The sequence below is a fragment of the Musa acuminata genome, chromosome BXJ1-8 (assembly GCF_036884655.1).
Source record: "Musa acuminata AAA Group cultivar baxijiao chromosome BXJ1-8, Cavendish_Baxijiao_AAA, whole genome shotgun sequence".
In the NCBI taxonomy this organism is placed as follows: Eukaryota; Viridiplantae; Streptophyta; class Magnoliopsida; order Zingiberales; family Musaceae; genus Musa; species Musa acuminata.
The window spans coordinates 48,486,816-48,502,526 of record NC_088334.1 but is presented as its reverse complement, the minus strand read 5'-3'; the positions used below and the strand labels follow the sequence as shown (position 1 = coordinate 48,502,526).

At 37.4% G+C, this 15,711-nt stretch overlaps 2 protein-coding genes and 1 non-coding gene across 8 annotated transcripts; 1 reads left to right on the top strand and 2 right to left on the bottom strand.

Annotated features, from left to right (window-relative positions):
• Window positions 1-1,819: 1,819 nt before the first annotated feature.
• On the bottom strand, window positions 1,820-1,893 carry TRNAN-GUU (transfer RNA asparagine (anticodon GUU)). Its single transcript has one exon. It is a non-coding gene; the product is annotated as a tRNA-Asn (tRNA).
• Window positions 1,894-1,983: 90 nt separating this feature from the next.
• LOC103996052 (phosphoserine phosphatase, chloroplastic) lies at window positions 1,984-6,468 on the top strand. Of its 4 annotated transcripts, none has more exons than XM_009416852.3 (8): window positions 1,984-2,048; window positions 2,281-2,511; window positions 2,609-2,741; window positions 2,850-2,957; window positions 3,796-3,889; window positions 4,752-4,901; window positions 4,987-5,040; window positions 6,236-6,468. In XM_009416852.3, the coding sequence occupies exons 1-8, from the start codon at window positions 2,039-2,041 to the stop codon at window positions 6,356-6,358; spliced, it is 903 nt and encodes a 300-aa protein (XP_009415127.2). In that variant the 5' UTR covers window positions 1,984-2,038; the 3' UTR covers window positions 6,359-6,468. The 4 variants fall into 4 exon arrangements, with proteins under 4 accessions (XP_009415127.2, XP_009415129.2, XP_009415128.2 ...); XM_009416854.3 differs by having other exon boundaries at window positions 1,987-2,052; XM_009416853.3 differs by having other exon boundaries at window positions 1,987-2,067.
• A 524-nt stretch (window positions 6,469-6,992) lies between these two features.
• On the bottom strand, window positions 6,993-11,365 carry LOC103996054 (GDP-mannose transporter GONST3). 3 transcript variants are annotated; one of them, XM_009416857.3, is made up of 4 exons: window positions 11,189-11,365; window positions 10,738-10,801; window positions 9,760-9,831; window positions 6,993-8,352 (listed from the first exon to the last, which is right to left on the bottom strand). In XM_009416857.3, exon 4 carries the CDS (start codon window positions 8,350-8,352, stop codon window positions 7,219-7,221), a length of 1,134 nt encoding a protein of 377 aa, XP_009415132.2. In that variant the 5' UTR covers window positions 9,760-9,831; window positions 10,738-10,801; window positions 11,189-11,365; the 3' UTR covers window positions 6,993-7,218. The 3 variants fall into 3 exon arrangements, with proteins under 3 accessions (XP_009415132.2, XP_064936643.1, XP_009415131.2); XM_065080571.1 differs by lacking the exon at window positions 10,738-10,801 and adding an exon at window positions 9,925-9,972; XM_009416856.3 differs by lacking the exon at window positions 10,738-10,801 and having other exon boundaries at window positions 11,189-11,364.
• Window positions 11,366-15,711: the final 4,346 nt, after the last annotated feature.

The window sequence follows — 15,711 nt, the reverse complement described above, 5'->3', positions numbered from 1 at the left end:
TTTTCTTATACGTACGTTGGGTTTTGCTAATTTATAAGTCTCAAGCATATTTTGCCTTATACCTCTCACCATGATGAATTTTTTCTTATATGGTTCGAGTTTTATTATCACGCGTCTTTGGTACATTTTGTTTTGTATCTCTTATCATAATGGGTTTCTTCTTATGCAAGTTAGATTTTCCTGACTCATACGTCTCGAACATATTTTACATTATGCCTTCTATCATAGTAAGCTTCTTCTTGTGCGGGTCAGACTTTTTTGACTCGAGACATTTAGTCTTGTACCTTCGTCATGATGAGTTTTTTCTAATGCAGGTTCTGTTTTACCAATTCATATATCTCTAACATATTTTACCTTGTATCATCCTATGTGATAAGTTTTTTCTTAAGTGAGTTAGGTTTTATCAACTCATATATCTTTGATATATTTTATCTCGTACCTTGCATCGTGACGAGTTTCTACCTGGAAGGTCCAAAAAATTATGATTTTTGTTTACTCATATCTATTTTGTGTCAGTTTAATGTTTCTGAAAGTCTCGATATTTTCTCTCCTCCACTAAAGCATTCTGCATAAAATTATAATTATAAAGTGCATTTAGTAATTTAGAAAGTTTCATATTGTGAACCACCAAACAATGAGAACTAACACAAATAACGACATTAGCAACACAACATTATGGAAGAAAGCCATCATTTAGAAAGTGTTTGGATAATCTAACACCGCCTCATGTCCTATCAAATATCTAATCGATCAGATACATTGATCAAATGATGTATCGATAGTAGCATTGACTTGATCCCGCCTTCGTTATCCACCCATCCCAATATGTCACTTCACTGACACAAAGGATACATGTGGTGATAGTGACATTTAATAATTCATTAAATTCTTCAACTATCAAATAATTTGATTAACTCCCCATTTAACACAAATTATCATTCAAACTCACTATAAAAAATAACAAGTGCATTTATATGTAACAAGGACTTCAATCCACTATTGGATTCGAGTTATTATTGGATTTGGGCTATTACTCTGCCATAACAAGGAGTATTATATATAAAAATACCTTTTTTATAAAATAGATAAAAACAATATTCATTAGGAGGAGCTTCATAGAAATCCATATAAAGATTTATAAAACACTATATATATATATATATAATTATGAATCTGTTCCTAATAATATTATAAATAAAAAATATTTATTTGAATCACTTGTATAAAAATAAGCAAGATGTTTTCTTCCAAATATGATTATAATGAAAAAAAATAATTGCAGAAAGTTTTTTGAACCAAAAGTGGAATCTGTAAAGCTAAAGTTTTATTTTGTTTTAAATACACTTCAAAATAGAAACCTAAAAAAATAATAGTCATAAAGTTTTAGGCTCAAAATATACAATAAAAATTATGTTTTCTTCCAAATATCATTATAAAGAAACAAAATAATTGCAGAAAGTTTTTTGAACCAAAAGTGGAATCTGTAAAGCTAAAGTTTTCTTTTGTTGTAAATACACTTCAAAAAAGAAACCCAAAAAATAATAGTCATAAAGTTTTAGGCTTAAAATATACAATAAAAATTAAATTTAATATATTAATGAAATATAAAGTTATTAAATTAAGTATGTTAATAAATATAAAATCATTAAATAAAATATAAAAAAAATAATATTTCGCTAGAAGGAGGGCTTGATAAAGTTTTAGGCTTAAAATATACAATAAAAATTAAATTTAATATATTAATGAAATATAAAGTTATTAAATTAAGTATGTTAATAAATATAAAATCATTAAATAAAATATAAAAAAAATAATATTTCGCTAGAAGGAGGGCTTGAACCTCCGACCTTGTGGTTAACAGCCACACGCTCTAGCCAACTGAGCTATTCCAGCTTAGTTGATATGGATTGTATTTTAACTATATTTAAATAATTCTAATTGTCGAACGTTCACTCCCCCTGTACATAAAAGGCTCACTTTTGAGGAGGCTTCGTTCGCGCACCTAGAAATCGATAGATCTCAGCGGATCGAAGAAAAGATGCCATCGAGTAGGTGAAATTTTTGGTGGTGATGTGACCTTGCCCATCCATTTATTTTCATGGCATTTTTGTTCTGTTTATATCGTTGGTGCATGCGTTGATTTCTAGATCTTCTCTTGTGCCCGAAAAGTGTTTGATCCAAAGATCCTATTGATCTGGTTGGGTTATCCCGTAATCCTTCTTCATTCCTCAGCATCTTGATGAACTTTCGCCGAGAACTCTGATTGTTTGTTGTCCACAGGTAATTCGATGGCTGGGTTGGTCAGCGCGCGTGCCAATCCGATTTACTCATCCCACAATCTCCGCCGGTCTCGTCTTCCCCGACCTATGGCTTCGCGAGCGCTAGAAATGCCCTATAAGCATCCTGCAATTGCTTTGAGACCTTCAAAATCTCTTTCCCTTGTGGCCGCCTCGTTGCAGCCTGCGAAGACCATTTCTGCTGGCCAATTTAGTAACACAGTACCTACTGAAGGTCGTACTTACTACTGAGAACCTTTTAGATGTTTGGGGATGTGCCAGTTTTTGCAATGCTCTTTTACCTGACAACCATTTTTTCAAACACCTTTCAGAGGTGCTGAATATTTGGCGCAGTGCTGGTGCTGTGTGTTTTGATGTGGATAGCACCGTTTGTCTGGATGAGGGTATCGATGAGCTTGCCGATTTTTGCGGTGCTGGCAAAGCTGTTGCGGAATGGACAACAAAGTAATTTCCTAGTGTGTTCTTCTCTTCTTTCTCTATTTGTATCTATGATGTGTTCAAGTGCACCAGGATGGAAGTTGCTTTATTTCCCCCGTACTCCTGATACTTCAGGGCAATGAGTGGATCAATACCTTTTGAGGAAGCTCTAGCTGCTAGACTTTCTCTGTTTAACCCTTCGCTCTCACAAGTCCAAGATTTTCTGGATAAGAGGCCTCCTAGGTAATGCTGCTTCTTTCCTTTTCCATTTTGTTTTTTGTTTTCCTTTTGGTGTCACTGATGTTCAACGAAAATTGTCAATGGAGAGCAACATCAAGCTAATAGACCTGTTGTTCTATCTTTATATGGTTTCTGTTTGTAGCCTTTTTATTTGCACAAAGTTTAGTTGATGGATAAATTATACGTGCTCATTTGTGTAGTCATCACATTCTCAGATTATTCTTTAGGCTTTCAGATTCTTGGATACTTGTGTAAGAGAATGTACAAGCTTATGCCATTTTCACGGGCCCATGGTATAAGCATTTCATTTCTAGAATTGTCCATCATATAGAGTAAGGAATGCCATATGGTGGCACAAGAAATGCCTCACGTTCTTTTTTACTTTTGGTGAACACAATTTTGTGCCATGCCAGATAACAATGATTCTAGGTTGTGCAAACTGAGTAGAGTTTGTTGTCATGCATGCGTTGGTTCTTTTCTTTAACTTGGCAGAAGCTAAGTTTTCTTTTGCATAAGCTTGCTCCATTCCAACATCAAATTGATTTTTTAGAGCATTTTATATGCATTTTCATCTTGTGCTTCTTTAACTGTTGTTTTGATTGCATCCTGCTCTGTTGCTTGGAAATGATGGAAATCAACAACAAGAAGCTGTAGTGTCCCAAGTACTTGGAGTTGGCTACATGTATCTTTTCTGCTACTGGAAGTTACAACATGCAAAAGTCACATTATGTTGATGGGTCTGCTTTATCTAAGTCAACACACGTTTCATGTCACCTGCATTTATTAGCATTATTAGAAATAGTTTCCTAATCTTTTTCCAGTCATGTCACCGAATGTGTAGGATTTCTCCTGGCATTGCTGGGCTGATCAAGAAGCTGATGGCTAAAAACATTGATGTGTACCTTATATCTGGAGGCTTCCGTCAAATGATAAATGTAAGCTACTCAACTGTTTATCCATACAAGGGTTGTTCTGTGACAGTATGACTAATTTTGTCAGTTACTGTCACCACATTTTGGGAATAGTTACATATGGAGATACACTTCAGTCAGGCGAGCAAGACGTTGGGTTAAATCTGATCCAAATTGATTATATGCCAGGTTTTGGACTGAAGGCACCAGTTTATCGGTTCTATATTGGAGCATTTTTGTTTGCTATGTGAAAGGGTTGGATGTTGTCATTGAATGTCGATTTAGCTTTGTTTTCCTAACCTGGTCCAGAGTCAACTATAACCAAGTCTCTGACTCATCGTGGAATTTGACTGATGAGCTTCCACACCTTTGCCTTGCACTAATTGAAATCTTTTAGCACAACTCTCATCTCTCTAAATGCAGACTTATTGATCACAGCATTCTTTTTTGAAGTTCAGCACTAAGTGCACATTTTAATTTATAATCAGTACTCCTTGTTTTCTGCAAGTTTATTCATGGTCTCTTATATCTGTTGGCATACTTTTGCTATTTCTTGTAGTCCCTTATGATCTTGGTTTTACAGCCTCAGAATATGATGATGTAGTTGTGGGTCTTACTAGAAAATTAATACTTTAAAAATGCTTCTTGAGAGTGAAGACTGGCTGATATGCTGAAGTTATAGTTGAACCACTTGGGAGTATGACAGCATGTGTTATTTCAATTTTCCAGAGTCTCCCTTAGAAAAGAAGATAAATTATGTGTACAGTGATGATTTATTTTGCATATTGTTTGAATGCTTGATGATGTATAAATTAAATTGTGAAATTCAGAGTTTCCTTTATTTGTAAGGGCATATTACTGAATACTGCAACCACTTTTTGTGAAGCCTGTAGCATTGCAGCTTGGTATCCCTCTTGAAAACATCTTTGCAAATCAGTTACTTTTTGGGAGTTCCGGTGAGTTCATTGGGTTTGATGCCAAAGAGCCTACTTCTAGAAGTGGTGGAAAAGCAACAGCTGTACAACAGATAAGAAAGGTCCAGCAGTTATTTTTTAGCATGATATAACTTTATGTCAAATGTTGCTGAATCTGAGAAATTCTTTCTTGTATTGCATTTGCAGGTCCATAATTACAAGGCACTGGTTATGATTGGAGATGGTGCAACAGATCTTGAGGTAGCAGAGTCCCACATATTTACCCAAATATTTGGTCCTTAATAGTTTTCTATGCAGTGCCGATGTTTTTCAAAGTATAACTTGCTTTCCCAGATCTCAGCATTCATGAGTATATGACATTAAGACCTTGGAGCTAAGCAAACATTTTTAAAATGACATTGGTGCTGTCGAATTGAAGACACCAACAATGATGCCATACAAAGATTCAAGTCCCATCAATTAACTTGAGATCATGATAGTTTAAATATTTGAATTTTGAACCACATGCAGAAATAAGACATGCTGAAACTAAACTATGAAAGCATGATTTAGGTGAAATGGGGGATGGTTTTGAGAGTTTGGTTGCTCAGCAGGAAAAGATGATTTCAGTGGACATCCTTACCCCAAGCGAATCAGTAATCTGGAAACTGGCATTGTGATTCTTTGATAATAATTTGTTATGCTTGCCAGTAAATTCAAATTGTTTCTGGGTCTTGCTAGGATTAAGAAGAATACATCTGCAAGACACTTAAATATAAAATGACACAAATATGATCTTGAGTATATGATTGTTTCAAGGTTAGAACTACATTTACTATGTGGAAGGCACTTAACCTCAAAGAACGAAATTAAGTTGATGGGTTATGAACTCAGTTATCTATATCCTATCTTTAGATTTTTGCTTTTTTTGTGATCAAACATGTATATATGAACAGTTTTGCTGTATGATGTGCGGAAGAGATCCACTATATTGTTTTTCTTCTATAGCAGTGATCTATAACATCCCTGTTTTCGTAATATGTTTTAGATGAACATGGTACTGGACTTTGTGTTTTCCCAGTTTATGCACTTGCCTTATGTTTAATATGATTATATATGTTAAAAAGATGGCAAAATGTTCGGCATACAAATATGATAATGATATTTTGATGAATTAAAGAAAGATCAGCATCATCAAGAACGTGTGATTATCTTTTTTACGGACTAAAAGTAGACAGGTCTGTAAGATGTGAAGAGTTTGCATGTCAATAAGACTACAAGCGTACTCTATCTACATAAGTAGAATGATTGCATCTTGATATGGAAAAAAAATTATTTAGAGGGTTTGGAAAGGTCTGAAATTGTTATAGTCATTGTTTTCTCCATTTATATCTCAAACCAAATGTTTGATGCCCCTAAAAATTATTTTTCCCCTCGTATCGTGTCGATTCTGCAGGCTCGGAAACCAGGTGGTGCAGACTTATTTATATGCTACGCCGGGGCTCAGTTGAGAGAAGCAGTTGCAGTAAAAGCTGACTGGCTTATCTTTGATTTTGAAGAACTGATAACCTCCTTGTAGTATATGCTTTGCTGTGTCTCCACCACCTCATATTTTGAAGAACAATTTGTCTTTGAATTGCAAATAAACCTCTACTTTCCATGTTAACCAGTAATAGCTGATTTTTAGTATATGCTACTGTAGTATATGACTAGGAGGACCCTTTTGGAGGATAGCATTTGGTGGAAGTAGAGATGTCTTGTTTGGAACACAGGTTGTGAAAATGAATATAAAGTATATTTACTAAAAGTTGTGATTTTAATCAATTTATCGAAATTGATTAAACTTTGTTAAACACATGTGAATACAAATCGGCATTAAGTTCATATACAACGATAATAACAACAAATTGTCCATTGCTGAGCTTTGTTCACGATAATATTTGAAAATTATATTTTATATTTACAAATAATGTATAATATAAGCTGATACTAATAATGTTTTTGATTTAATCCGTTTAAAGTATGGAATTAATATCATATTATTAGACTAAGAATAACTTGGGTAAATATACTTGATACATGAATTTGATATTTAACCTTACAAATCATATATTATATATTCCGAATCAAGTTTGACATATGTAATTAATAAAAGCTCTCATCACAAAAATCCGACCGCACTTGTGCATGAAAGATATAGTGACCGCATAAGATTTGAGTGGAACCAATAAGACTTCAATATCTTGCTATCATTGTTGTTTTCCACAGAAATACAAATCTTCATCCAATGAGCTTTGATTGAAGCTCACTCATCACAAAAATACAAATATGCTGCACGAATTGATATATTATATCTTCTAGCAGTATCTCATGAAACTATATTTTATACCTGAATACAGATGGTTTCTGAATATTTTCCACTGAACAGTGAAGAAAAGCTTATTTCGGATCTACTGAGACAACATGCTGTGTAGTTGAGTCAGATACTGCACTAGCTTGCATCTCCAGCAAATGCTGCTGCTCCTCATCTCTGCTTTGAGCCTTGGTTTCAGTTTCTGCTTTCTTGGGCTTGGTAGTAGACTGCTGGTACATGACACCTCCAAACATGCATATTAGCAGACCTATCGTACCAATCAAGGTAGAATGCTTATCCCATACGACCAAATTAATCACAACAGTTAGGAGCTTGTTCACGATGCCAAGCACAGTGAAACCTGTCGCAGAGATCGCCCTTCTGCAAGAAAAGCCAAAGAAGGAGATTGCCAAGCCAAACAAGCATGACAGAGCCACAGGCAAAACCACACTGAAAGAGTACCAGTTGGATTCGTCAGATATATCGTGCTTCATCTTCTTCAGTTCTCCCATTATCAGTAGCTCCAAGGGAAACAGCATCAATGCCTCCAAATTGTTGTATAGCACCAGGCCCCATGTGTTGAGCCCTATGGTCATGACGACATGCTTGATGTACACAAAGTCGATGGACATGCTCACAAGATAAGCCACAGCCCAAGCGTAGGCAGTAACTGTGAACTGGTAGTCTGTGAGAACATAGAGAACACTGCCTCCGAAGATAGTTGCTAGAGAAATCCATGTCTTTGGGGAAGGCCATGGCTGGTTAAGGAACACAGTCTCTCCAACAGCTACAAAAATGGGGACAGCAGAACGGAACACGATAAAAGTGTCCACATTGGCATGTAGGAGGAGCTCGCTATTTGTAAAAAGGGACAGGTAAAAGATGATTGCAGCTGGCAAGAACCTCCACATGGTAACGAGTTCCAGACGGTCATGATCCACAAGTTTTAACCACCCACAAAGAAGAACACCGAATGCACTAGTAAAGTATTGTAGTGCTGTTAATGCACCAGGGTATGGAAACTTCATGACTGCCCACTTGTTGATTATGGACAGTAGTGATGCAGATATGCAATAACCAGCAGCTACACCATATACTGATGCTTGCTGCCGGAGGCTTATTAGAGTGTCCTTCCAGGTCAAACCATTTGCAGTTGTTGCAGACAGATCATTCCCGCTGCTAGGAGAATCGTCTTTTGTAGTCCCAGTACCATCAGACATCTGAAGTGAGGGAATCCAATATTCATGTGAGAAGAAAAATAATGTCAAATTAAACTGTTATAATTAAAATTACAGTAAAATGGCAAAAATATAAAAGCAAATGAAAGTTATATCAAATAAAGTTAAAGCTGTGCATCTAAGAAAGGTTTGGCAGTCAACCTGAACAAGTAAAGACTATTCCTATAATATCATTAGGCATGTATAGTAATTTATATATTTCAAGTTTAAACAGCCTTTCCTCTACCTTTTGGTCAGTGTGATCAAAGGGATTAAAAATGTCAGGCAGAGACGAACAGATATAGCTGAAACACATCCAAGTAATAGAAACCTAATTTAAAACACTAGTAGCTAAAAGAAAATCACATCCGAGCAGATGGTTGCTGATGGCAGTGCATTAGTTAATTAGATACTTTATTTCCAAGCATCACCTGAACCAATTTTGGCTTGTTTTAAGAGTCTCTTTCTTTTTTGTATTTACGTAGATATGGGCCAGCATGGGCCACCAATATAGAATAAGACACTTACCATGAGAAGAAAAGTCAAACCTCTCTCTCTCTGAATCACAATGAGTATATGGGAATAAGCTTAACTGTGATCCCTCATGATACTCACAAAACCACTGAAAAAGAAAATATCAGATGCTTCATAATATCAATTAAGAAAGCAGGTTATCAGTTGCGTAAAATTTTGCAGCTTTTATAACTGATAACAACATGCAACAATAATAAAAAAATCATAAGTCTCAACTATTTGGGGACGGCTACATGGATTTTTTATCACCATTGATATATGTAAAAAGTCATATATTTAGTTAAATTCAGAGTACTTAAATCTTTATTTATAGTTTTTATTAAAGTCTTTTTAGGTCTTACTTTACCTCTTCTCGTACCACTGACTATTGCATCTGGAGGTCTCTTAAGCATATGCTCATACCATCTTAAACAATCTTCTCTTATCTTATCTTCTATCAAAACGATACCTAGTTCTTCACGAACTGATAATAATATAATCAATCATAATTGATTCATCTCATTTGACTGATGAATCTATAGTAATCATGCATGTCCATCACTACTATATACATGACACCTGAATTATTGGGCATGATAACAATAGTTGCAGTAATGTTGACGAAAGGAAAGGAGGAAGCTTCATATGCAAATATGTTGCAGCAATCTGTATATGCAAAGGCACATTCCAATTTGGTCGAAGTTGGCTATTTCACTGCAAACTTTACATAACACTTAAATAATAGACGATGAGACTGCACAGTTTTATGTGAGACAACCATGACACCATTTATGCAGCTGTTTTTCTTCTCGTTAGAAAAATGAGTAGATACAAGTGTTGAGGCATAGATCCTTTATGTAGACCTTGACATAGTAATTTCAACATCTCAAATCATACCTTCAAAAGACTTTTCCTTCTCTCTCCTAAGGCCTAGTTCCAAAGCAGTCAACCAACGTGAAGATGATACAACTGCCAACAACAACAAAAAAACAGTAGTTATTTCTTACCAATGTACAACACCGTGGATTAGACCTGAGACTGTCATTGTCACTATCAGCTAACCAGGATGAAAGAATTTGATTGTGAAGTAGAAAGGAAGAAGCCTTAAAACTGCAAAAGAAATTCTGAGATCAAATGTAAAGTTGCATCACGGTCCTCTTACTACACTCCCCTTTTTACACGCAAATTGCAAACACTCCAACCAAAATCTTTCAGAAATTCAAATTTGCATGACCATTAAAACATACTTCAAAGTACAAGTTTTGTTGTTCCACAAAATAGCTTTAAAATTGTAAACTAAACTTACAGCATCCCAAGATTTTCAAACAGCAAAACGATTCTAGAAGTCCTACAGATTAGTTGGAAAGTTATCGTCAACGTACAAACCTCATTGTCAATGTACAAACCTTTTACTAAGAAAAGCAGAAAGCAAAATAAGAACAACATTTTGGAAAGTTATCTGATGTTATTAGTTTAGAAGGGCATTATTAGCTGCATGCCTAGAAGATGTGTGAACCACATCACAACAGCCTCGGACATAGTAACTATCATCAAAACAAGAGATTGTTGATGAGCAACATGTAACTTTTGATTTTTCTTTTCTGATGCCTGAGAACTCTTGTGACCATTTCCTGTTTCATTTCACATTGATTGTATATTAACGTTGCATAGACAATCATGAAAGAATAAAAGTATAAATTTCTTGCATAATTGACAAAAGAACTTTAAAGTAAGATGCCATCAGCCGCATAAGTCATAACTACTACAGCATATCTGCTAACAGAGGAAACTTTCACCACCCAAATCACCATCGAAAAACAAGAACAGGACGAACACAAAAAATCAAAGTAAAGAGGGGTTTGTCGGTAGAATAACTAGCATTTCGGAGATTTCCCCAAAGTGTGTCCTACCAACCGTCCTAGTGACATGGATCCAAATCCTGCAATCAAAGCGATCGATAAACCGATGAAAAGGCAAATTCAACGACAAAATTCCAAGAAATTGGCATCTGTAAAGCACAAGATTTTTCGCATCCGATCGGAGGAAACATTCGTCCCCCAAGGAGAAAGCAATCAATTGAATGGGCCCAAGAGCATTCCTAGAAAATTTACCACCTCAAACAAACCCACCAACGAAAATCTGTCAAGAACTTGTACCAGGTTAACGAGAATCACAAGAAATCCGTATTTCCCGATAACTCCGAGAAGAGAATGCACGAGATCAGTAAGCGCATGAGCAGCCGGCGGAGAAAACCACAACGAGACAAATCGAAAAGACACGGTCACGAGACGCGTAGAGACAAAGAGAGTGGGATGACAGCCGATACCTCGTCGGAGCTCTCCGGCTCCGGAGCCGGCGGCGGGGGCCCGTAGTGTGCTCGTCGAAGGCCTCCTCTCCTCCCTCTTCACTCACTCATCCTAGCTCGAGGACGGAAGAGGAGAGAGGGACGGGGATCTTTTCCTCCTCGTCTCTGGAGTCGGGAACCGAAGCCGAGCGATCCCTTCCGATCGCACGTTGGATCTGGAATCTTCAAATTTCCCCATCACGACCGTCGACCGCCGCGGGCCCCACTTCACTCCCCGAATCAGCATCTTAGTACACCGAGAATTTTGACTGACTTGAACTTAGCTTTTAATCATTGGCTGATATGATGGCTCCATATGTGGAGCCCACAAGGGTAGAATGGGTCGAAGTATTCGTGCGAGAAAGAAAAGAGAGGGTTAGGTCGATCTCCTCCAATTATAATATTGAATCCTTTGTCCGATTGCGATCAGACTTTCCACATGCCAAACGGGTAGTTGAACATGGAATCAGATCCGAGAAACGACGCGTCAGCGGGTATCTGTTGAGTTCGGATCCGCTCCGATTCCGGAGGATCCGGTTCTCCCGTCCCTCACATCTCAGCCGCTTGTCGATGTCACCCGGCCGCATCCATCGTTCATTCTTCTGTCATCACAAAGCACGGACGGTCGAGATCGAGACACGGAAGTCACGAAGCGAGAAACGGATCCGCAGATCCGACATGGCTCGCCAATGATTAGTAATGCCGAAGTGGGTCGCCAGCTGGTGCTGCAGTGAAGTGTAGTGCTGTGTCTGTTTATAGTTTTTTTTATTAGTAATTTGGGACCGTGGAGCGCACTCTTGTGATCCCGTATGGTTGACCCCTTCATCGATGAGATAGATGCATTATTAGAATTTATAATTTTTTTTTATCATCATAAAATTTTGAATTAGATTATTAACAATTTAAAAAACTGAAGGTGTTATAAAAATATTTAATTTATATTTGTTAATATAATTTTTTTTATCATATCATGTGAATGTCAACATGATTTCGTTGCAGGTCGATTCTAGGTTAACGAGTATATGTAACTGGTGATCTAGTTTCGTAGGATCATCAATTAAAGTATCAGATTTATTTTAGTATGAGTTTTCTTTGGATATATTTTGGATGTATTTGGTCTTACGGATCTGTTGTAGCAGATTTACTTTGGTGTAAGTCAGGTGTTCCTTACGCATCTTACGTGCATTTAGCCTTGTGTCTTCACTGTGGTGAATTCATCTTGGAGGTGGGTTAGGTTTTCTTGACTCACGTTTTGGGCATATATGATCTTGCGTCTCCATCATTGTGGATTTTATCTTGATGTGAGTCAGGTTTTTTCAACTTACACTCTTAGTCACATTTAATCTTGCGTCTTCACCATATGAATTTATCTTGGTGTAAGATAGGTTTTCTTGACATGCATTTCAGATATATTTAGCCTTGTGTCTCTGTCATAGCAGATTTATTTTGGTGCAAATCAGGTTTGTATGACATATGTTTAGAGAACCAATGAAAAGGCATACATAGTGCATGAGTCTCTCATTGATGTGCGATCTAAGCAGTATTGATTTACATAGTTGGATCACTTAAGAGGATAATATTACTATTATTCAATATTTGTCTCCTTGTAGAAAAATTATTAGCCTCATCATATACAATGTATAAAGAAAAAGTCCCGAAAGATTTGAAGCATAAAAATGATCGAAGAAAAGTGAATTGAGCACCTCAACATGCCCAAAATTCAATTTTTGAGATGAAATAAAAAGGGAAAGCTGGGGAAAAAATTGTGTAATACAAGGTAGTAAGCTCTGTCTATAGGATTGCATGTACCATAGACTAGTTGAGATTGAAATAAAATCTAAATTAAAAATTAGAATTAGTATACTTCAAATTGAACTGAATCGATTGTTTAAATAAATTAAATTACTGAATCAATGATATCAATAACTCAGCGCAAATTGCAATCCGATCCGATCCTGGTAATTCATATTAATTTCTTAGACTCTGTTCTCAAACTGATGATTCTTATTGGTGAACATATGTGTTGTGAGTCAGCATGGCCTGGTCCACAGGTCGATGTTGGGAGTCTTCTGTCGGTTGAGCTGGATGCCGAGGTCGATCAGACCCTCGCGATGGGGTCTTGATGATCGTCTCTCGATCCGAGTGCCGATTGATGGCTCGTCGTGAGGACTTTGGTCAGCGACTTCCAAGGTTGGGATGCTCGCGGGTCGTGGGTAACCGCTTTCCTACAAAAATGATCTTCGTTGGGTGATTCCTGACTTTGACCCCTCCGACGAGCAAGTCAGTTGTGGGTTAAAATTGTTTATGCCTCCTTTGGGCTGGATGCCGGTCATAGGTCGTACACGGGTTGGCATGGTGGATGTGAGGAACAGTGCCTTGGTACGAATTCTGACTTGACGTTTCTTGGGAGCGACGCCGTCCCGGGATTCCCGGGATGAGACGTGCCGAGCAACGTCTTGGTACAGATTCTAACTCAACATGTGACATCGACTATGACATGTTTTGGGTCTAAAATATGTCTTATCAATTCTAATTCCCAACTTTTGGTAATTGGAATCAAACCGCACAAGGCTAGTTTTGGATTTGGTTCTGATTTTTTTACTTTTAATTTTTAGTTAAAAATAATTTAAAATAAAAAACATATATTTATTTTTAAGTTTTGATGATACTGCAGAGAATGTATTTCAATATATGTAATTTGTCTAATGAAATAAAAAAATAATACAGAATTAATAAAATTATAAAATTATAAAATTATCATCCACTATAAATGTTAGAATGTCTCGATTGTTCTATATCGAACGAGTATTCATTATCTTTGTAGAAAATCTTTTGTTTTCATTTTAATATCTTGATCTAATTATCAATAAATAAAAGAATATCTTGATCTAATAAGAATATTAGAGATATTTTAGATAAGTAAATAAAAGTAATTATTGGCATAGTTTAAAGGTGAGGGAGAGCGGAGACGACGAGGAAAGATGTGATCTTTGAACGTGGTGAGCGGGTCTTCCTTGACGTCGACGCCGACGCCGAGCACTCCCCTGCTCAAGGACGAGCTCGACATCGTGATGCCGACGATCCGCAGCATGGACTTCCTGGAGTTGCGACGCCCCTTCTTCCAGCCCTACCACCTCATCGTCGTCCAGGACGGCGACCCCAGCAAGACGATCGGGGTCCCCGACGGCTTCGACTACGAGCTCTACAACCGCACCATCGGCCCCAAGGCCGCCTGCATCTCCTTCAACGACGACGACTACTTGGTGAGCGTCTTCCCTTTCTTCCATTCTCAGTATTCGTCTGTTGGTTTCTCGGGGAGAGTGATGGCTCTTCTGGACTCGATTTTTACTCGTATTTTGATGTGATGCTGTTGACTCACTGTTCCTTTTCATGGATCTGCTTCATTTCTGTTCTTCTTTTTCAAAATTCGTGCTTTTATTTAGAAAACTATTTTCCTATCTGCTTAACAAAGTGATTGATATGAGATAGCTTAAAATTATCTGCAGCTTGTTGTTCTGGCAGAATCTCAAACCTCCTAAGCAAATCTTAGTCATGCATGCTACTTTACGCAATTTCTCTTCTGTATTTCCTGATCTGCCTCATTCATTTCCTCTGGTAGATTTCAACATTCTTTTCCTTTCTATTTTCTGATCAATGTTCTTTCCCTCAACCATAATTTTCTTTTCTGCTATCAACAAAGCATGAAGCCACCATTTTAGTAACATATTTTTAAGAAAGTCTGATGTCCTCCTTGCACTAACATTCCGGTGTCCCTTCCTCGAAGCGCTCATTTCTGCAGTGCGGCACGTCGACCCTTTTCCACACATGCATGCATGGTTTGGGAAGTCGACAGTAACTCTTACGAAAAAGTGAGCCAGTCCGACGCCCATGCTGTGATCTCCTTCATATGGTTAATTAAGATGGATAAAAATTGAGAGCACAGGGAAATAGATTAAGCAAGAATCAATTTCCGATATAGCCTCCAGACTGCACCAGCCGTTGAAGACGACATCCAATGGCATGTTGTGTAAAGAGCATAATCCAATTCCTCCGTGTTCATAGTTGTAAACCTAACAATGGTGTCGTTCACTCGTGATGTATGTTCCCTTTTAGAATTCATGGTGCAACGTCGAGTACCACGGCGATGAAGGGTTTGGAGAGGGCGGCTAGAGCGTGGGTGCCTTCCTCGAGCAAATGCTGCTTTCGGAGTGCCGTGATGGCTCACTTGATCCCTTTCAAGCTCCCAGAGATCCAAGTAAACACGAATCAAAATTCAGCAAGCAAACAACTTCCACACATGTCTCCAAATCGAAGTCTCAAGAGCAAATCAAGGGGGGTTTGGAGGCATCGAATCGATCAATCTCTTCTTTTTTGAGTTCTTCGCCTTAATCGGCGATAAATGCGGAAGAGGAAGAGGAAAAATGTCATTTTTGATGACTATAGATTTTTAACCGAAAAAAAAGGGGAAAGTCGAAAGCAACGATTTATCGGCTGATGTCGGTGCG

What these genes read in the sequence shown, in the direction of transcription:
- LOC103996054 (XM_009416857.3), bottom strand. Translation starts at nt 8,352, where the DNA reads ATGTCTGATGGTACTGGGACTACAAAAGACGATTCTCCTAGCAGCGGG.
- LOC103996052 (XM_009416852.3), top strand. An exon ending in GCTTCCGTCAAATGATAAAT is followed by an intron (nt 3,890 to 4,751) that starts GTAAGCTACTCA and finishes CTTTTTGTGAAG; the next exon opens with CCTGTAGCATTGCAGCTTGG. An exon ending in ATGGTGCAACAGATCTTGAG is followed by an intron (nt 5,041 to 6,235) that starts GTAGCAGAGTCC and finishes TCGATTCTGCAG; the next exon opens with GCTCGGAAACCAGGTGGTGC.